The sequence below is a fragment of the Ursus arctos genome, chromosome X (genome assembly GCF_023065955.2).
Source record: "Ursus arctos isolate Adak ecotype North America chromosome X, UrsArc2.0, whole genome shotgun sequence".
Lineage (NCBI taxonomy): Eukaryota > Metazoa > Chordata > Mammalia > Carnivora > Ursidae > Ursus > Ursus arctos.
In genome coordinates this window covers 57,563,866-57,585,166 of record NC_079873.1, presented here as the reverse complement: position 1 = coordinate 57,585,166, position 21,301 = coordinate 57,563,866, and the positions used below count along the sequence as shown (strand labels likewise).

The 21,301-nt window shown below is 53.0% G+C and overlaps 1 protein-coding gene across 2 annotated transcripts in view; it reads right to left on the bottom strand.

Moving 5' to 3' along the window:
- Nucleotides 1-21,301, bottom strand: part of NHSL2 (NHS like 2) — a 255,572-nt gene that overhangs the window by 75,305 nt on the left and 158,966 nt on the right. The window contains exon 1 of one of the 2 annotated variants that reach the window (XM_026485752.4): nucleotides 688-1,906. The exons of the other annotated variant lie outside the window; for it this stretch is intronic. Within the exon in view, the coding sequence (XP_026341537.1) occupies nucleotides 688-730 (43 nt within the window). The 5' untranslated portion in view covers nucleotides 731-1,906. Of the gene's footprint in view, nucleotides 1-687; nucleotides 1,907-21,301 lie in introns of those variants that run through there. 2 annotated transcript variants of the gene reach the window in all.

Here is a 21,301-nt window from a genome sequence, read left to right as displayed (position 1 = left end):
CCTCCCCTATCCAGGCTTATCCTCTTCACCCAAGCCAGAGAGGGGAGGCTGGTGCGCCTCAGGACTCTGAACTTTACTCCACCCTACTGCCAGGAGATCGGGCTGGAACTGGGATTAGAAGGTACTGGGTCCCTGGCTAGTAACCTGTGCGAACGGATGACCAGTGACAGGCATCCCTTTCCGGCCCCTCCCCCCGCCCCCATGCTTTGGTATTGCACACACACACACACACACAAATCCGCATTTCAGCAGGAGTCCACGAGGTGGGTAAAGCGCCAAGACTGACCGAGACGGCATCCAACCCCCCATCCGAATGACCGGAAAGTACGTTAAGTTGATTTGTAGAAAATGAGCAATACAGCATTTCTTACACACACGAACATCTCCTCGGTCACTCTGATACCCCTTTAGAATCCCAGAGTTATCAGGGTTGGGATGTGGTCACATCCACCCTCTCCTCCAGAGCCACCCAAATTTGAATTCCTCTTATGGCACCTCGGCCGAGTGGCCCCGCCACCCCTCCTGGCATACCTCTAGTCCTAAGGAAACCCACTTCACCCCAAGACGGCCCAGGCTGCCTCGGGATAGCTCGGAACACAGGAAGCCCCTCCTCCTCCATGGGTCCCAATTCCTTCCCTTCTCCCCACCGCTGAGCATGCATGCGACCCTCCTCCCCCAACGACTCACCTCCCCGGCTCCAGAAGAGGGTGACAGACTCGGCTCTCTCCATCCTAGCGGTGTAGATGACCAAGACGCCACATCCAGCAAATCCTCATGCGAGGGAGAAATGTGTTGTGGGCCTGCACTGTGGGCAGGGCACCGAGGGGTTCCACACTGTTCCAAGCTCCGTCCCCAGGGTCCTCAGTGTGGTACCTAGGGACTCTTCCTGAACCCCGTTTCCCTGCACCCCAGCTAGGTCAGTTTGGCCCCGTCGGTCACATGCTCTGTTGCCTGTGAAGTGGTCCCCAGGCCGCGCAGCCCAGGGAAAGCAATGCTGGATTCGACAAGTGAGGTTCCTCTCTCTACTTTCCCACTTCCTTCTGCCCCCCACCTCCTGCCCACGGCCACACTGTTTCAGTGGGTCCCGTCACGGCAGACCAGTGAGGGGTGCTGTCTGCGAGCTGGTCTTGTCTTTCTCTAGGGAAGGTTCTCAGCCAGAGGCCCAAGTCAGAGCCCCACAGAGGGCTGACCTCCCGTTCGGCCCAGCCGCTGTCCTGCAGCGAGGGGAAGTGAGCAGGAACTGGCTGTCTGAGTCAGCGCCCCTGCTCTATTGTCACTGTGTGGGCCCCTTCCTTCCCAGAGGAGAGACGTGCACAGAGATAGGCCTTGTTTTTTGCAAGTCTCTCTTGCACACACACACTTTCTCTCTTGGCCCGGAACGAGCCTGTGCACCACGGCTGAATACAATTCGATTCGGTTTCCCCAGCTCTTAGTGAGTGCCTACTGTGGCACAGGATCACGCCTACGGCACGCACAGGTCATCTCCCAGCATCCTCACTAGCGGCGCGGGAGCTAATGATGGCGACGCCCAAGAACAGGGGAGAAAGCCGGGGCTCAGAGAGGGAAAGAGGCTTTTCCAACATCCAGCAGCCAGAGGATAGTGAGATTCGGCGTCCAACCTTGCTCTCCATGGCATCAGTGGAGAATCCCGCCGGCCTTCTTCACTGCTTCCCCCACCTCCACCCTGCCAGCATACTGCAGATTCTAGCAAAGTCTATCCCCCAGGGCACAAGGCATGAGAGAATCGTTGGCTTTAAAACATCTAAAACCTGTCTTGTTCAGGGGCACCTCGGTGGCTCGGTCATGAAGGTACAACTCTTGATTTCGGCTCGGGTCACGATCTCGGTGTTGTGGGAGCCTGCTTGGGGCTCTCTCTTGCCTTCTCCCTTTGCCCCTAGCCCACTGTGTGTTCTCTCTCCCTTCCTCAAAAAAAAAAAAAAAACCACCTTAAAATATATCTTGTTCAAAGTTGTTTCTGTGTATTTAGAAGGACAAGGACCCAGGAAACAAGTCACCTGTGCCAGGAGCTCATTACAAAGGGACTCCATGACCAAACTGGCAAAACGAACACAGGCAGACAAACCACACCTTGTCCCGGTAACCAACTGTCTTCTAATCGGAAGGGAGGCATCCTGGGTTCTTGCTCACAGGGTGAAAAGAGACCTAGCCGGAGCTTTGCTCTTCTTCTCATTTTCGCCAGAGATGCAGAGAGACAGGGGGAAGGAGTCAGGGCTTCTCTTGGAGGAATCACCTTGCTGCCTCAAGGGCGCTGAGCACCTCTGGTACTGACAAGACTCTCAACTCCTCGAGGGCAGGGGCAGGCCTGGGGGTCTCTGGAGGCCCCATCTTCAGAACATATTTGTATGGTTTGTTACAAAAAGCCATCTAAAAAGATGGGTGAAACTCCCAGACAAGGAGAATGCGTTGTGCCCAGAGTTGGGAGAGGGTTAGCTTCTAGAAGCAAGGACCACTGATGTCATCATCTGCATTCAAAGATTTCAGTAGGCCTGAGGCCCGAGCAGTGAATGTTCGCTGTGTCAACACCAAAAGGGTAACCTTGGCAAGGCTGGCTTCCTGGAGGCCAGCCCACAGCAGGTTAAGGAGGGAAACGGGAGGGGAGTGGAGACACCTCTCAGGAAGTCTGGTTGTAGTTAGAGAGGAAGGAGATAGGGCCATAAGTGGAGGGCGTGGCAGAGCTGGGAGGTAGGTGTTTGTCAGGATGGGAGAGATGCTGTGCGCTTCTAAGCTGAGGAGCTCCCCCAAACTGCCGCTCACTCTGCCCTCCGCATTTCCCACAGGCTGGACTTCACCTCAGGCCAACTGAACCAGACTTCCTCAGGCGTGGAGCCCAGGTGTTGACCGTATTTGCAATCTCTCCAGGTTGAGAACCATCTGCTAATTCTCAGTAGACACTGAAGTCCAGTCTTAGCCCAGCTAGTGGGTGGAGGTCAAAGGGGGCCTGACTGTCTTAGCTCCCTCGTGTTGGCAGCTAGGAAGACCGACTTGGAAGCCCAGCTGCCTGGGTTCAAATCTCAGTCTCACCTGCATGCCTTGGGCAAGTTACTTAACCCCTTGAGCCCCAACTTCCAACCAATATATTTGTTACATATTTTGCAGTTTCTAACCTATATAACTCCTTTAGGAAATAATAAAAGTACCTATACCATAAGGTTGTTGTGTGGATCGAATGAGTGAATATCCACAAAGTGCTCAGAATGCTGCCTGGTTTGGAAGAAGCTACGCTGGGGCTGGCCTGTGCCTTCTAGTAGCCCTCCTGAACATGCTGGATCTCCGCCTAAGGCTCAGGAGGGCATCCCTTTGGAAACGCTGTTGGTCTTTTATTTTATTTATTTACTTAAAAGATTTTTTAAAATTTATTTGACAGAGAGAGAGAGAGCACAAGCAGGGAGAGTGGCAGGCAGAGGGAGAGGGAGAAGCAGGCTCCCCACTGAGCAGGGAGCCCAAGTCGGGACTCCATCCCAGGACCCGGGGATCATGACCTGAGCTGAAAGCAGACGCTTAACCAACTGCGCCACCCAGGAGCCCCAGAAATGTTGTTGGTCTTATCCTCAGCTTGGTCTCCCATTGGCTATCATCCCTGGCTGGCCTCACACACACCTGAATGTGTCATCAACCTCAGCAGCCTCTTCTCATCTGCCCCCCCGCCCCGGGCTGGAGCCGGCTGCCATTGCTGCGGTAGGAGCCGCCATCATGCGTGACCAGGACCATGTTGTTTGGGTTGGGAAGAGTCTACAAATTAGAGTCTTGGCCGATATTTGTCTTTTGTTCCCCCAACCCAGGTTTTTGAGCTCTTTTGGCTGGAGCAACGGCAAACTATCATCCCCGGGTGGGGAAACGGTTGTTGTGTGTCCGTTTCCATAACACAGATCTCATGTTTGGGGGCTTGGAGGTCTGGCAATGATAGGAATGGGGGCTTTCTTTATCCTAAGAACCAGCGGTGTGACCTTGGGCTCTGTGGCCACCGAAAGAGATCTCACCCTGTCCAATTTTGCTCTTCACTCCACGCAGACAGCTAGCTCCCTTCCCCCAAGCCAGGCCCTGCAGCACCCAGAGAACAGGAGGGAGCTGGTGACAGAACCAAAGGCTGGGGCGGATGTCCAGGAAGATAGTCATGGTGCAGGGGCGGAGGCAGTCAAGAGTATGGAAAGGGGGAGGGTGGAAGCATCAGTGTTCAGCGAGAAAAGCCAGGGCAGAAGTGTGAGGAGCTAAGTCACGGAAGCCAGAAATCCCAGAAGTCGGATCCCTGAAGCAGGAGCAAGGCCCCAGGCTACTGGACAGGCCCGAATATCTGAAAGGAGCAGTATGCTGGAGATGGGATGTGCCTTTTATCCCTCATGGGGCACAAGAGAGGGGCACGTCTTCTCTGAGGCAAGCCTAAGGGGGTCTACACAGCACCTGCCTGACCCCTGCATCTACAAAGTTCACAAAAGGAATTCACAGAGGTCTCCAACGCCGGAAAGCAGACTCAAAGAACACACTCCACCCAGATGACAGGGAGCAACTGGGAGCTTCATCCCGCTCCCAGGACCCCGCACCCCTCCATCTGTGCTCCTGGAGAATTTGACAGGAGATTGACTTTTTAAATAGAAAATCTGCTATTGAGAGAGATGAAGGTTTCATCAAAGACCATTTACTCCACAGGGATGCAGACAGCGCTTAGGAGGCTGCATTAACTCGGATTGTTTGGAAGGACTGCCCGGGGGTAATGAGGAGCTGACCTGTCAGTGTACAGGACCCCTACCAGGGACATCTTTCCTTGTTATCTCAAACATCATTTTTTGCCTCTTCTCAGTGTCAGAGCCTTGTCTGGTTTCTCCTGGCTTGATAATGGTCATACGGACACGGTGACACGGGGCATCTCCACCATGTGGAGATGGGGAGATCCCAGAGGACATGGGGACCACTCCCGGGAGGGGAGGTGGTGACAGAGGTGTGGTGGGGGGGGACAGCAGCTGGACCGGGGTCCACATTCATCTCTATAGCTGGCTGACCTTGGGCACACCGCTTTACCTCTGTGGGTCTATAAAATGGAAGTTTTGTGGGAGATGAGTGGTTTCCAAACATCTATCTCACCTTTATTAAAATACAAGGGTCCCACCATGCTAGACAAAAAGTCTGTCTTTCCCACAGAGGAGTTTTCAACGCTGACAAACAATAATAATAATAATAATATATACACACTGTGCCCCCCCCAAGACTCCCTCTACACCCCTCTCAGCACTCGTTGAGAAGCCTTAGATTAGGTGATCCCTAAAGATCCTTCCTACTCTGACAGGTTTTTTTTTTAAAAGATTGATTGATTGATTGATTGATTGATGAGAGACAGAGAGAGAGAGGAGGAGAGGAGCGGCAGAGGCGAGGGAGAGACAGAATCTCAAACAGACTCCCCGCTGAGTGTGGAGCCCGACATGGGGCTCGATCTCATGATCCAGGAGATCAGGACCTAAGCCGATACCAAGAGTTGGATGCTTGACCACCCAGGCGCCCCCCGACTCTGACAGTTTGAAGCAGTAATAAAGGCAGCACAGCCATGCTCCTTGCCAGCACCCCATTTGATCCTTACAACCATGCCAAGGCAGGCACTAATTCCGCCAGACCAAGGAGTAATGGGCACTCCGAGAGCTTAGGGCACTTGCCTGAAGGCGTCCAGCTAGGAAGTGGCCACGTCTGGCTGAGAGTCCGAGCAGCGGAAGAAGTCTTTGCCATGTTCTTCATCAATTATTCTCATCTTCTCTCCATCGTGTTTAAGCATTTTAGAGGACAAGAAAAGCCCACGACATTTTCCCAAGTATTCTAACCCTAACCCTGGCTACAACCGGACAGCTTGACTCAATCAAATTTCAGTGGCGCCCGGCGGCCCAGAGAAGACAGGACCGAGCCGCACAGGCCGACCTAGCTTTGCTGTCAGCTGAGGTGGGACAGTGGCAAATGGTACCTAATGCTTTTGTCTCAAAGTATTTGTATATATGCCAGGATAAGGCTTTACCCCGCGCAGCATTTCCCACCTCACAAAGCCCCGTGAAACATCCTCCCCATTTGTTGTGTGCCACAGCCCTGGAAGGCCGTGGCGGTGGCTGTCCTCAGCACCCTTACATTCCACATGAAGAACATGGGTACAAGGGCCAAAATCACTTCCTCCAAAACTCAAAGTAAGGCTCAGAGCTGGGATTCAAACCTTGGGCTGCCCACGCTCAATCCACACGTTTCCCTATTCCCCGTGGCTGCTTCTTTCCGTAAAAAGAGGCCTTTACTCTTGCACTGATGTCTTTCGAGTGTGTTTGCTGGCTCAGAGAAATGATACGATTTGGTTTCTCAGCTTGACAGAATGATTTGCCAGTGCAATTGTTCTATATGTTAATGGCTTTTATTTTTCTTTGCACAAATGACATTATAACAACATTAATGGAAATCTAAGGGAAAGAATAATTCACCGACAAGCCTGCCACTCACAATAAATCAAGGTTTGCTTTTTCCACAATTCCCTTCCAGTCCTTGCTCGTGTGCAGACATACTTTTTACAGGGTTTGTAAAGCTCAGCACAGATACAATTTTGTATTGTGCCTTTCGTATGGGATCCTTGTTACAGGCATTGTCCGTGTTGCCCAGCTGTCCCCAGAATTATCTCGTCACGGCTCTATCGTACTTCAGTGAGGTGGGATGCATCAGATTTACTTAGCCATTTCCCTGTTCTTTGCCCCTAGTTTGGCCATGGTACTTTTTATACCCACTTTTTGGTTCCTTCCAGTTCTGACCCAGGAAATGCATGACTTTCATGATTGGCCTCAAGCCCTAGGGCTCTTACCTCCACCTCCAACATGTCTCTCAGTTGTGGGAGGTGAGGAGCACCAGGAAATATTTTGTTTGGTGCCCTAGAGTTTCAGCTTCTCCCATACCACCTTCCAATGGGCTCCTTAAGTCAGATGAAGAAATAGGTCTTTGGGAAGAAGGCCCCCAGGGGGATAGGGGCCACCTGACTCCCTCAGAAGCCCCTGCCACTTCAGCACCCATCATACCGAGATCAAGGATTGTGAGACTTCTAGAAGCTAATGAATATGAAAGGGCCAGGTCGACTACGAAAATGTCTCGCAAATGCAATGAGACGACTTCTGCGTTTTGTTTAAGTACAGAGAAGAGAACGGTAGACTCATTTTCATCTTGGAGCACAGGTCACCTTGTTCACAGGTGGCTGCTTCAGTCAGGGGGATGGGTCGGAGAGCAGCGTGATGCCAGTTCTCTCTGCATCCGAAGCCCCTCTCAGCACCCATGTTAGGCTTACACTCAAGAATACCCCACTTTCTTGCTAGCTCAGGAAGCCTCAGCTTCAGTTTCTGGACCCAACACGGAACCTCCAATGAGTTTAATTATGCCAACAACACAAACATGCCATCAACTAGACATATGGTGGGCCTTCTACTGGGCTGGGAATTGCAGTCCCTGTTGCTATAGAGATGGACTCCCCCTACCAGAACAGAGCCACAGAACCCTCCTTTCGCCACACCCGGTCTCCAGGGTTACTAACTCCCGCCACAGTTGCAAAGATGCCGAGAAGCACATGGCGTGGAGCGACAGGGACAAGTTTGACAGTCAGACAGCCCTGGGCTCCAATCCTGGCTCTGCAACTTCCTGGTTGTCTGACCTTGGGGCAGCTCTCCTCCCGACTCTCAGTTTTCTCATCCGCAAAATGGCATCCACAATCCCTGCCTGGAGGTCTTTCGGAGGGTTAAGTAAAGTTGCGGATGGACAGTGCTGGCATACATACCATAGGTGTGCGTTACTGGTTCCTCTGCCCTTCTATGTGGGCTAGGGGTCCAAATAGATGGTTCATATATGCACGTGCTGGGTAGTAAGGGCAGCACAAGCACATATCTTCCCCTCCCCCACCCCGATTCATAGGGCAACAGGGCTACAGCTCACTCAAGAGGGAGAAGGGGTGTGAAAGTTGGTGGGAAGTCAGTTCCAACTCATGAGCTTGGCAGACAAGGTTTTCCAGTGTCAAAGCAACCTATGTCTTCCACATTCTGGAACCATCCCAGCGCCAGCCCTGCCTGCACCCCCACCCGCTTTGCAGCTGCGTTGCTCAGCCTGGCTGCTCCCCACGGTCCCCCAAACATGCCAGGCTCATGAGTGGTTCCATCCTCAGGGAAGACCCATGGTGTTCCTGCATCTGCCGTCGTAATCAGTCTTCTTCAATTTGGGAAGCGATTACAACTTTCTCAAAGTTTTTCTAGCTATCTCACACCACATCTGCCCAACCATTCTTGGTGGAGGTGGGGGTGGGGGTAGGGGTGTGTGTGTTAAGGATCTCCTTTAAGAATTAATAGCTTTTTAAAGATTTATTTATTTATTTGAAAAAGAGAGTGTGTGAGCAGGGGGAGGGGCAGAGGGAGAGGGAGAATCTCAAGCAGGCTCCACGCTAAGCGTGGAGCCCAATGTGGGGCTCACTCTCACGACCCTGAGATCATGACCTGAGCTGAAATCGAGAGGCAGACGCTTAACCAACTGAGCAACCCAGGTGCCCCAAATTAATAGCTTTTTATAGCCGAAGGATGAAGGTAGCAGAGGTGAATGAATTGCCTAAGATCGCCCTGCTGGTTCACAGGCAAGAGAGATCAGAACTCAAGCCTCCAAGGCCTCATCAACAGCTCTTTCCCACCCTTTGGTAAACAAGTTTTAGCCGTCACCTTCGAAGAGCTCACATTTTACTAGGGGAGATAAGCATGCCACAACAACCATAAAAATGACAAAGAAGCCAATCTGAAAAGGCTACGTACCATATGATTCCAACTATATGACACTGTGGGAAAAGCAAAACCAGGGAGACAGCAAAAAGACCAGTGGTTGCTTGAGGTTAGGGGTGGGGAGGGGAAGGATGAATATACCTCAAACACAGGAGACGTTTAGGGTGGTAAAAATACTCTGTATGATACCATAATGATGGGTACATGTCATCATACACTTGTCCAAACCCATACAATATGCAACACCAAGAATGAACTGTAATGTGAACTATGGACTTTGGGTGATAAGGACGCGTCAATATAGGTTTATCAATTGTAACAAATGGTCCACTCTGGTGGGGGATGTTGATCACGGGGGAAGCTGCCTGGGGGGGGCGGTATATAGGAAATCTCTATGCCTTCTCTATTTTGTGAACGTAAACTTCTCTTAAAAATGAAAAGTCTTCATAAAAAAAAAAAGCCAGATGAAAAGCACATTGAAAAGACATTGCAGCGACGATAAAAGTACGTACAAAGTACCAAATCAGCACAGAGGAAGGAATGATGAACTCCGTTAATAAATTTTGTATGGAGGAAGGAGATCAGTCAGTGAAGGCTTCAGGGAAGAGGAGACACCCAGTCAGGGCTTTGAAGGATGAATAGGAAATTGCCAAGAGAAGTTGGGGGGTTGGGGGGCGCATTCCAGGCAAAAGAAAGTGCGTTTGTGAAAGCACGGAAGTACCGAATGGGCATGGTGTATTTGGAAAACCACGAGTCGCCCAAGATGGCTAGGTCATCAAGCTCACAAGGACGTACCAGGCGGTAAGGCGGAGACGTAGGTGGGTCCAATCACGGAAAGTCTTTGCAGCGTGCTAAGAAACATATACTTTACCCTGGAAACCGCTGCTTCCCAAACCGAAGGCAATCGCATCTCACATTTTCAACTTTTTCCATTTCCATGCACCACCTGTAATACTATTTACTTAATTATTTTATTTTAAAAGACTCACTTTAAAACACTTAATCTTGCCCTAATAAAAAATATATGAGAAACCATGGGTAGGATTTGCTAGTAATATTTTTTCCGATACACGTTAAAATATATACAGAACACTGAAAGGGGGGAAAAAGTGTTCTCTGGATCATGTACAAATGATTCCCTGGGCCACCTGGGACAAGTGGGGCACACACTGGGAACAATTCTGATCTCCCTGCCCCAAATTAGCAAGGCTTGGGCTCATAGCACGAGAGTGCAGTGTCGGATCACTCTGGTGGCGGGCTGCACTAGGCATGGCCAGGAGAAGGGCAAAGGTGGAGGCAGGAGCCCAGTTCTGGAAGAGGCTGGAGGTAACAAAGGTCTGGACTCACACTGGGAATGGGATAAGAGGAGGGGTTGCCAGGTCTCAGAGGAAGACTCAACAATTAATACTTGTTGAATGAATAGATGGATGGATGGATGGATGGATGGATGGATGGATGGATAGTTGGATGGATGGATGAGTGCAAATTTTAATTGTGAGGGGAGGGAGAGAGAAGAGCAGATGACGACTCTAGTTTCGAGTTTGGGTTCCTGGACAGATGGTGGTGTCACCAAGAGAAAATGGATGAGAAAGGGGAGCCTCTTTGCAGGGGTGGACCGTGAGATCCTTGTGGGACATTCAGGTGGAGATGGAGCAGTTGACTGTCAGTTTGAGTGGGGACTAGAGATGTGGAGGTTAAGCCTCTGGAGGTGGTCTCCAGGTGCGGCTTTCCCTGCCAGGGGAGAGCGTGTAGAGCGACAGCGGATGCGATGCGATGCGAGCCCAAGTCGGAGCTCTGAAGAAAAAACATTTGCATCTAAAGGTGGGTAATGGAAGAGGTGCTTTCTTCCTCCAGGAGGCTCTTCCTGGTGGCCTCAGGACAGACCTACCCCCTGTGGTGGGGCCTCACCTCCTCCCTTAGACCATTGAGCTGTTTCTTGTGCCTATCTCCTCTCCTTGACTAGACAGTGGGCAGCCTGGGGCCGAGAGGCTAACCGGTTCTTTCTCTAGTTAGCTCGGTGGGACTGCGCGTCCCACCAGGGCTCTGAGGACTCCCAGGGGTGGTGTGCGAGCAGGTGTAGTGCTGGGGAAAGGTGAGGGCCAGGAGGTGAAGTGGGTCGGGGGGGGGGGAGTGGGAGAGGGAGGGAAAAGTAGTCCCGGGGCCACCTCCTCTGCCTCCAGAACCTGGTCCAGCAGCCACTGCTTCCAGGATGACCCTGGATCGGAGCTGGCATTGAAGATGCAGAACAATTTCTAAGAAATGAAGTAGCAGCCAGTAAGTGTCCCCAGCTGCAGCACCAGCCCTTACATGGAAAGTGATCCCCGAGCTCAAAGCTCTAAGGTCCAGAACCTTTGCTGTTGGCTCAGTGGCCCACAGGGGCCCGAATTAAGCCCACCTAGGAGGGCCAATCAGGCCCAGCTCTGCCAGGTGGACCCCAGCGGCAGTCACCCTGCTGGGAGCGCATTCCAAGTTGCTTTCCTGGAGCTTCCCTTGCCCCCACAGACTCCGAGACCCCCATTCCAGGGCCACCCCTGGGACTAGCTGGCCCCGGACAACTCTCAGGAACCACTCGCCCAGCCGAGTTCCCAGGAAAAGGTAGAGGCAGCTCTCTGGTCCTGAACATGGCAAGACACCAATCTGTGTGTCGCCTTCTTAGGGTAAACTTGAGTTAAACTTGGCAAAAACTTTCCTTTCCTTCCCGCTGGCCTGAACGGTAGATGTGGGCCTCCCAAATGGGTACAGAGAAAACCACGGGCTTCTTCCGTGGGGAGGGGTGCTGAGTAGGGAGACTGGGGTGGGGGGGTGGGCTAGCAAGATGGAGGGAGGAGGGCAGGGAGGGGCCCCCTGGCCCCCGGGGAATGTGGCCTGATCTGAGGCGGCAGCGGAAGGTGTTTCCCAAGTGGCCAAGGATCAGGCAGGAGGGAAAACAGTTGGTGGGGGTGAACGGGACAAGAGAAGTTTCATCCACATTGCTCTTGCACTGCTTGGTAAGGCGAGCTAGGAAAAGTTGTCTCCAGATTCTATCTCCCTGATTTCTATACCGTCAGCATCCAGGAAGAGGCTGTTGGGGGGAACTATGCCAGCACCCTCGAGTCCAGGTCTGGAGAAGGCCAGAGGATGATGCAGGGCACGCCCAGGGTAGGAGGGCAGCAAGCTCAAGGCTGGCACCTGCTCTTCTCACCCATGCAGTGAGGAGAGCCCCCCTCCGGGGCTGGGGCAGGAGGTGGGGGCAGGGCATTACACAGCAAGAAACAGATTTGTCTGGAGCGTTCCGTGTATGCAGCATCTGAGGTAGAGCCAGGAGAGGTGTAGGTGTAGTGTGAGGTGGGGGGGCACTGGGGGAGCTGAAGGTTCCAATAACAAAGGAGCCTCGTCAAGGATAAGCCATGCACGGTTCCAGGTCTCTGCCTACTGGATCCAGACAGAAAGCACAGTCCTAGCAATAAACTTCAGTCCAAGGCACGTTGCTCACTTCCCAGACGGTCCAGCCACCCTCCAGAGGCTACATGGGGCTGCTGGCAACCCTGCCAGCTCAGGGAGCTCTGACTTATGCAATTCAGGCTGGCGGGAGCAGCGGAGCTGGGAGTTCACCCGCACCTCCCTCGGGCTCTCTCCCCGCCCCCTGCCAGCCCCTGCAAGTCACGCCAAGGGTCAGGGGCCCCGCGCGGCTGCAGCTGGGGAGGCCCTGGCTGTAGGAGCCCCAGAAAAAGGAGGGAAGGGAAGAGAGTACCTGTTGCTGAATGCATCCTGTTTTGGCTCTTACTCCTCGGTTGCTTGTGGTGAGAGTTGCCCATCATTCTGTTCTGGACTGGCAGCCGCCCCGTGGCTGCCGCCGCCTCCTCCTCTCCTCCTCCTCCTCCTCCTCCTTCTTTTCCTCCTCCTCCTCCCCCTCCTCCTCCTCCTCCTCTTCCTCCTCTGCTTGTGCTCCTCCCCAGGTGCTTACATCACCTCGGCTCTGCTTCTCACACACATGGCCCATCCAAATCCACTTGCGCCCCTGGCACACAATTGTCCAGACCTGACCCTCTCACTTGGACGAGAGCCTGCTAGGAGCTTCTCTCAGCCTCTCTCTCTCTCTCTCTTTCTCCCTCTCTCTCCCTCCCTCCTCCCCCTTCCTCTGTCTCTCTCTCCCTCCCCCTCCCCCTTGCTCAGTGCTCTACTCAGGTTGAGCAGCCCAGGTTCCAGGAGAACCCTAGCGAGCCCTGAGTGCGGCCCCCGCCTCATCTGCCCCTGCAGCCGGGGCCAGCACGGGCACCCTCAGGGACCCGACTCGCCCGCCCTCACCGTCCCTGGCTGCCTCTGCTCTCAGCGCTGTCATTTCTGCTGCCGCTCGCTCCGTCTGCAGAAGCTTGCAGGAGCGAGGGGCCAATAACAGAGCCTAATCCGGGAGTGTGACAGGGACCAGTGAAGGAATGTGCTACCCAGGAATTCTAAGTGACACAGCTCCCTGCTCCACTGGGGGATGGATCCAGTTCTGTAAGCGACAGCTGCCAACGGACCCTGGACTCCAGTCCCGACAGAGACCCGGGGAAATTCTGGCAGAGCACAAGGCTGCCAGGCTGCAGGCTCGGAGCTACCACAGCCAGATGCCTCTCGCCTGCCCAATGTGGCCACCAGGCGTACCTGCCGCCTCGTCAGACACACCTGAAGCCTCGCTCCGCTCTCCCCTCCCCTGCCTGCTCTGCCTTCCCAGGGGGAGGGCCGAGCTGGCAGCCCTGAGATCCAGAGCCTGGAACTGGGACCCTGGGCAGCCAATAAGAGGGCTCCTTCCCTGAGTCCCACTGTAATTCCCGCACACGCTCTCGCTGTCTCTCCCTCTCCCTCCCACCCCCTCCCCACACGCAGGCAGCTGCTCACTGCAAGCGCCGCAGCCCTGTGGGATGAGTGACATGGGGCAGGCTGTGCCGGCTCAGCAGCTCTCTCCAGCCCGAACCGCCTGGAGGCAAGGAAAGGGCCACGGCTCTTGGCGTCAACCGGGCCAGAGCTAGACAGCCTCGAGTGACTTCACTCACTTAGTGGAGTTGTGGTACTGTCCAGCCTGATGTCATCAGACTCACGCTCACAGGGACGCGGGACCTGTCCGTCATCGCCATGGCCACAGAGCACTGTGGGTACGGGGCTGGCTAGAGCCGCAGTCCGACCGTGTCACCCAGACAGCAGAGCCTTCTGGCTTTGAGGCAAGAGGTCTAAAGTGTGATCCACCCATCTGTCCATCTATCCACCCACTCACCCGCCCCATCATTGCTGTTCTTCCAGCAGTTCTCGGGCCTCTACTCTGGCCCGTCAGGCGTTCTGCTGGTGTTGGGGACACAGATGTAGTCAGTCACTATCTAGGAGGGGTGACCGACACATCCGCGGAATGTAACAATACGAAGGGATCACCACTACACCAGGGAAAGGATCCACATGTTGTGGGAGCACCAAAGAGAAACTTCTTTAGTCTGGAAGACTTGAAGACACCCTCCCAGAGGAGGTGACACTTGGACGGGGTCCCGAAAGATGAGGAAGAGTTGGCCAGACCCGGAGAGAGAAAGGGCACACTGTTAAATATTTGGAATCTTACCCCCACTAGGAACCTCTCTTGTCAGGCCCCCAACGGTCAAGGGACTCCTCAGTTTTCTTCAACAATTCCACACACATCCCTTAAGCTCACCTCTGTGCCAGACTGAGGCGACACAGGGAGGCAGACCCTGCCTTTGAGGCTCCCCAGCCTAGTGGGAGAGACACGATTATACAGAAAAGTCACAGGATGGTATGATCTTTGCTCGGGCTTTGCAGCTCACTGTGGAATGTGGCAGGAGGCCTCCAAGGAGACCCCCCAGAGGCCAGAAAAGAGGGCTTGGGAAATAGAGGCCCCAGAGCAAGTGTAAAAGGCCAAGAGGGAAGCATCTTGGGAAAAATACATGTATGAATATAGTAAAAGTCGTGCAAGGTTTATGAACGTGGCAAAAACCTTGAAGGTAAGGTTTGGGGAACATCTGGTCCCCGCCCCCTTATCTACTTGTGGTGGGTCCTAGATGTGAGTCTTGGTAGATTCAAGGTTGTAAACGTGGCCTGAAGAGAGGCTGGAGGAGACAGAACCATGAGATCTAGAGATGGTTCAAAAAGGCCTAGGAGTCAAACCAGATTTGAAGTCGACTGCGTTGTGCGCTTGGGACCCCAGACTATATTCCTGGGGACCAGCCAAGGAAGCTCAAACAGGAATGGGCGGGTTTTGGAGCGTCTGAAGAACAGGGATGGAGGGTGGGGTTGAGGAAGGAGTGAATGATCATAAATTTTATACACACCCGTGTACCCACTCCCCAGGTCAAGAAGTTGAGCCTGACCAGGACTACAGAAGCGCTCCTCAAAGCACTTTTTAGCCATCATCGTAGATCTTCTCATGCAGCCCTGTGAGGTAGATATTCTTAGTTTGATCCCCTTTACAGGCACCTAAATGGAGGCTAAGAGAGGGGAGGCAGCTTGGCCAAGGTCCCCACTGGCTTCCTCCCCTGGGCCTCGACATGTGCTCACGTTGCTCCCAGAGGGGAAAAACCAGCAAAAGAGAACAGCGGACGGAGAACTCCTTTCTCCCTGCCTCCCCTCTGCCCCATCATTCCTCTCTCTCCTCTTCTTGTCTGAGCTTCTCATAAAGAGTCGACACCCCGGCTCCCATGTCTTCACCTCTTTCTGTTAGCCCCAGTGAAGCTCCAGACCCTTCTCACACCCCTACCTCCACCTCCCGGAGCTTCCCTCGCCCAGTCACCAGTGTCCCTGTGGCCACAACCAGTCACAGATGCTTTCACATCTTTTCTCATTGGGCCGCCCTGCTCTGTTCACCACTGGGGGGGGGGGGGAGGGGGGGTTCACACACTCTTTTTTTTTTTTTAAGATTTTATTTATTCATTTGAGAGAGTGAGAGAGAGAGAACACGAACAGGGGGAGGGGCAGAGGGAGAAACAGACTCCCCACTAAGCAGGGAGTCCGACGCAGGACTCAATCCCAGGACCCTGGGATCCTGACCTGAGCCAAAGGCAGATGCTTAACCACTGAGCCACCCAGGCGCCCCTACTCCTTCTTGACTAAATGAACCTAACCAGTACATGGGGTAGATATGATTTGGGCCCCTGACTGTCTATCTCCAAATTTGGCACTTTCTCTACCGTCTATCTCAACTGGACGGGGAATGTTTTTAGGCATCTTTAACACTTTTATCTCCCTTCCCATCTAGTTAGTGAGTCCTGTAAGTTGTTCCTCAGAACTGTCTCGCATCCAAGCACTTTGCAGTATCACCTCCACTTCCCTCATTTTAGTCCCAGCTACCATTCTCTCTCCCCTAGACCACTGCAGTGCACACCCCCTTCACCAGGCTCCCTGCTTGCACCCCCACATCCTCTAATCTATTCTTCACACAGCAGCCAGAGTGAGCTTTTACAAACGTAACCCAAATCCTATCACTCCATTGCTTGGAACCTCCCAATGTCCTGCTGTCTAAAGTGTCAAATCCAGGGGCGCCTGGGTGGCTCAGAAGGTTAAGCGTCTGCCTTTGGCTCAGGTCAGGATCCCAGGGTCCTGGGATCGAGTCCCACGTCGGGCTCCTTGCTCAGCAGAGAGCCTGCTTCTCCCCTGCTTGTGCTCTCTCTCTCTGACAAACAAATAAATAAATAAAATATGTAAAAATAAATGAAATGTCAAGTCCACGCTTTTTAGCCTATACTCAGAAGTGGCCCCGTCTGACCTCTTTGCCTTCTCTGTTTCCTGAAATAAGCCCCTCTGCCCATTCAGTCTGTTGGGTACACATTCTATTCTCTGCCTTGTCCTTGTTATTTCTCACCTAATGGGTAAAGCAACCTGGGAAAGGCTTTGTAGTCAGAACAACCTGGATTCAAATCCTCACTCTGCCATTTCCACCTGTGTGGCCTTGCAAAGTCTCTTAACTTCCCCTGCCTCGATTTTCCCCATCCGTATAACGGGTTGAAAACCTCTAACTTGAGACTTCCGTTAGCGAAGGGGCACCAGGCATATAGTCAGCGCTTGCTAAAAAGTGCTTCTTGGGGCGCCTGAGTGGTGCAATCTGTTAAATCAGGCCCTTGGTTTCAGTCAGGTCGTGATCACAGGGTTGTGAGATCAAGCCCCTCATGGGGCTCTGTGCTCAGCGAGGAGTCTACTTAAGACTCCCCCTCCCTCTCCTTCTGCTCCTCCCCCCCCACTCTCTCTCTCTAAAATACATAAATAAATCTTTCTAAAAAAGTGCTTCTCATCCCCTTCTGTCTCTCCCTACTGTTTCCAAATCCTCCAGCTCCCCAGCTTCAGCTCTAACCCCACCGCCCTGTTAAAGCCCTCTCCCCATCCGCTCCCAGTCCGCAGGGCTCCCTCTGAGTACCTTCAGCCTGGGCTGCCTGAGCCACTCAACCTGTTCCTAAACATAGATGTCCCGGAATTGTTAGAAAACTTCCATGGGTTCGTGAACCTTCTCTGCTCTTGGCAGCTTGTGAGTTGCTTGAGGGCTGTGTCGGATTTGGGGCCCCTGAGTGTGCACTACGCTGGGCCTGGCACAGAGGACGTCTCAGGGTTTTCTGACTAATCGGTATGGGCCACTCTACCCTGCCCACGCAGACCTTCCCTCCTCCTCTTCCTCCTACTTCTCCTTTGCTCCCTGACAACCCCTCCAAAGCTTGGTCCTCCCGCCCCCAGCAACTCAAGAGTCTTCTCAAAATATTCGCACCCCTTCTGACTTATCGGGGGGGCATCCAGGCTGTGTGCGGGGCGGGTGGCCGCAGTTCTAATGGGTTCACTGATGCAAGATCACCTCCCGTAGAAAAGGGTTAGGATAGGGGCTATCCTTTGTGCTGAGCATTGTCCTCAGGTCGGGGGGGTTGCCATAATGGCTTTGGGGGGGCTAGGTCCCCTGTGGTGTCTTCACGCGGATGTTGGGGCCGGGGAAAGGGCGTCTTCCCGGCATGGGTGCGAGCCAAGCCAGGGCAGAAGCAGCCGTGTCTATCGAGGAAAGAGGACCAAGCTCCTCATCCGCCTTGGCGCCTTTAGACACACCAGGAGAGGGGACAGAGAAGTCTGAGGCCCGAAATCAGCAACTCTGGGGTCCATCTCCCCAAAGTGAAGGAGTTTAAAGCTCATTGCGGTCACCTCATCAGCCATGTCCAGCTGTACGCAGGGCTGGAGGACAGGGGGTGGGGCAGGGGGAGGGAACGGCGGGTGGTACTATCTCCAGACTTTCCCCCGGAAAGAACCCAAGAGCTGGGAAGAGAGCCAGTTTGTCACTTTAGTCGTGCTCTCACTTACTTCTCACAACTACCTGTGAGGGGCCGATGACTGGTCCCCATTCCGCGGATGAGAAAATGGAGCTTGGGGAAGGAGGTGGTGCTGGTGAGTGGCATGGTCAGGGCGAGAACCCGCACGAGGCTGACTCCAAGTCTTGCTCTTCTTCACTCTGCCAGCTCTGTCTGCCATGATCTGCACACACTCTATCCTGCTATGGGGAAGCTCTGGGTATAAGTTCCAGAAGGAGAAGTGAATTCGAATACACGGCCCTGACTCTGACTCCAGCGGGCCCTGGCCTACCAGCAGCCGGTCCTTGATGGTTCACTCAGCGCCCCGTCCTGGAGACACTTTCCAACTTTCCATCAGGCCCCCTCAAGCCTGAAGTACCAACTTCTCTCCCAAGCCCCCCAAAGTGCTGTCTTCTATTCCATCTGCTTGGGACAGTTTTTTTCCCACCTCCATTTCTGCTTGTTCAAAGTCATACTCATCTCTCAGGACCCAGCCTCCTCCTCTAGGAAGCTTTCTCTTAGCCTTGTGGCCAGGAGCACACTCACGTCCCCATGACCACATCCTCTTCGTGACTGGTGGGCCATTGCCTACACCTCCTGTCCTGCTTCAAGCCTTTTCTGATCTTCCCAGCCATAAACAACTTTCCCCTGTGTTTATTCCCACAGTACAACGCGATGTTCGCTGAAGTGTGGTACACGTTTTGCTAGTGGTACGTGAAATAGTGCTATGACAGACAGCTTCACATATACACAGATCATCTTTTTAAGTCTAATAATCATGTATGTATTCTAATGCATACTAGACTCTAATAATAATTGGAGGAAAAAACCAGTGTAGTTTCTTGAGTATTCAAGGCTGAATTAAATGAGTTCAAGAAAAAATTTTGGTATCTGTTAAGTGGATTGAATTACTTGTCCCTTCCTCGTGGGCTGTGGTGAGGAGATCGGCAATGACGACTATGAATCTTTGAGGAGCACTTCTGTAGTCCTAGTCAGGCTCGACTTCTTGACCTGGGTTATGGGTACATGGGTGTGTTCACTTTATTATCATTCACTGATGTGTGCACTTTTTAAAAAAGATTTTATATATTTATCTGAGAGAGAGAGTGCGAGCACAAGCTGGGGGGCGGGGGCAGAGGGAGAAGCAGACTCCCCACTGAACAGGGAGCCCAACGTGGGGCTCAATCTCAGGACCCTGAGATCATGACCTGAGCCGAAGGCAGATGCTTAACCCAGTGAGCCACCCAGGCACCCCTGTGCACTTCCTGATGTGTGCTCCTTTGTGTGTGTGTGTGTGTGTGTGTGTGTGTTAATTTCCCATAAAAAGTTTATTTTAAAAAAAACTGTCACATAGCAGGCGCTCACTCAAGGTGAGTTGCACACTTTGTATTTGGGGCCCAAGGACCCGCTGGAAGGGTGTTGATGCCAATGACATCCAAGGAAGGGGCAATGCAGGTATATAGAAAGTGGGTTCAGGGAAGGCAGTACGCTGCAGAATTGTGATTCGAGGCATGTTTTCTTCGTTGGCCCCTGTCCCAGTAAGAAAGCCAGAAGGCCTTCTGAGAGCTTGTGCTGATGAGTAGCAGGCCGAGGCCAAGAAGGTGAAAGGAGCCAAGACATGGATCATAAACGAGCATACATCCCAGAGGATAAGCAGACAGGCCAGCACAGGGGACACAGTGCTGGCCGGATGCTTCGTGACCTTGGGCAGGTCCTGGGCCTCTCTGAGCCCCATTTCGTTTCCACCTGAGCAGTAAAATACATGGACCTAATTGCTCCTTGAGGGTCCTCTTGCCTCAGACACTCAAAGGGTTGTCCTCTGCATTGACATTAGTCAACAAGTCTCTTCTCAAATAATTTGAACAGCCATACTGTTCTAGGTGCTGTTCTGGCCACAGAGGACACACGAATGAGAGACTCCAGTGGCTGCCTGAATTCAGGGGGCTCCCAGGCCACGGCTTTTCTTTCTACCCTTCTCCCTGCGGAGAGACGAGCACCACGGTTCAGAGTAGAAGGGTCTCTAAGAGACTTTTAAAGGAAACCGTAGCCAAGGGTTGGAAATACACATGCCTCCAAAGGTCAGGAGGGGTGGTGACATTTGTGAAGTAGGCTAGGGAAAGCCAAGTGGAGCATGCGTGCTGCCCCTCCCCCCGGGTGCCCCAAGGCATTCGACCTCCAATCAGGGAAACCTCTATGCCGGCCCAGTCTAACCCATCTGTAGCCCACAGGCTGCCAAGAGCTGGCCAGTTTGCTTCCAAACATATTTGGGCCTATACCGCAACAGGTGTCTACTTCTGTAGAAATGAAATACATGGAATACGGTGCTCATCGATGTTATACATGATAAGACACAAAGAAATACGTGACAACAAGAAACGTTATCAGGAATTCTAATATTGTCATCCTGTACTGCGATAGATTATGCACCCGCTTCGGGAGGCGCAGGTCTTACGGCTAGCTGACGCCAGGAGGACAGAAGAAAGGGACCGCTAGTGCTGGGCCCCACTACCCTCCAGGCCTTGCTCCCAGGGCTCCGCACGCCTTACTCATTCACTTGCTCAATGGATTTCACTGAGCCTGTGGTTTCTAGGCCCTGTGCCAGGCCCTGGGAGATAGAGAGATGGACAGGACAGACGGAAGCAGTTGACAGGCCAGACAGAGGAGACAGACAACAACTAAGGGCATAAATAACCGATGTACGGCTGGCTCGGTAGAAGCGCTATGAGGGCCGTTAACATGGTGCTATGACGGTGAGGGCTGGGATGAGGGTGGGGAGCTCCTCTGGATAAGTGGTTGGGGAAGGTCTCCCGGAGCTAAGAACAGAGGATGACAAGGGGCCCGCGGAGGGAATGGGAGGTGCCAAGTCCACAAGGGGAGGAGAAATGATTTAGAGAACTGGAAAGGCCAGTCTGTCTAGGGTGGAGGAGGTAAGGGGAAGAGTGGCCAATTTTAATTGAAGCATAATGGAAAACCACCAGAGAGCTTTAAGCAAGGGACTGATCGGATCTCGGATCTCGTTTAACATTTTCAAAGACCACCACGTCTACTCTGCGGAGGACGGACTGGAGGTGATTGGAGAAGAAAGGGGGAGGTCAGGAGGCTATCGTATTGGTCTGGGCAAGAGATGACAGCCCAGGATCAGGCAACGGAAACAGTGCGAGCAGGCAAGCCTAAGATGTATGTCAACCTCGTAACAACCCTACAATAATGTCCTTGAGAGGCCGCTATGATCTTCCCCACTGCACAGGAGAGGAAACTGAGGCCAAGTGAGGTTCA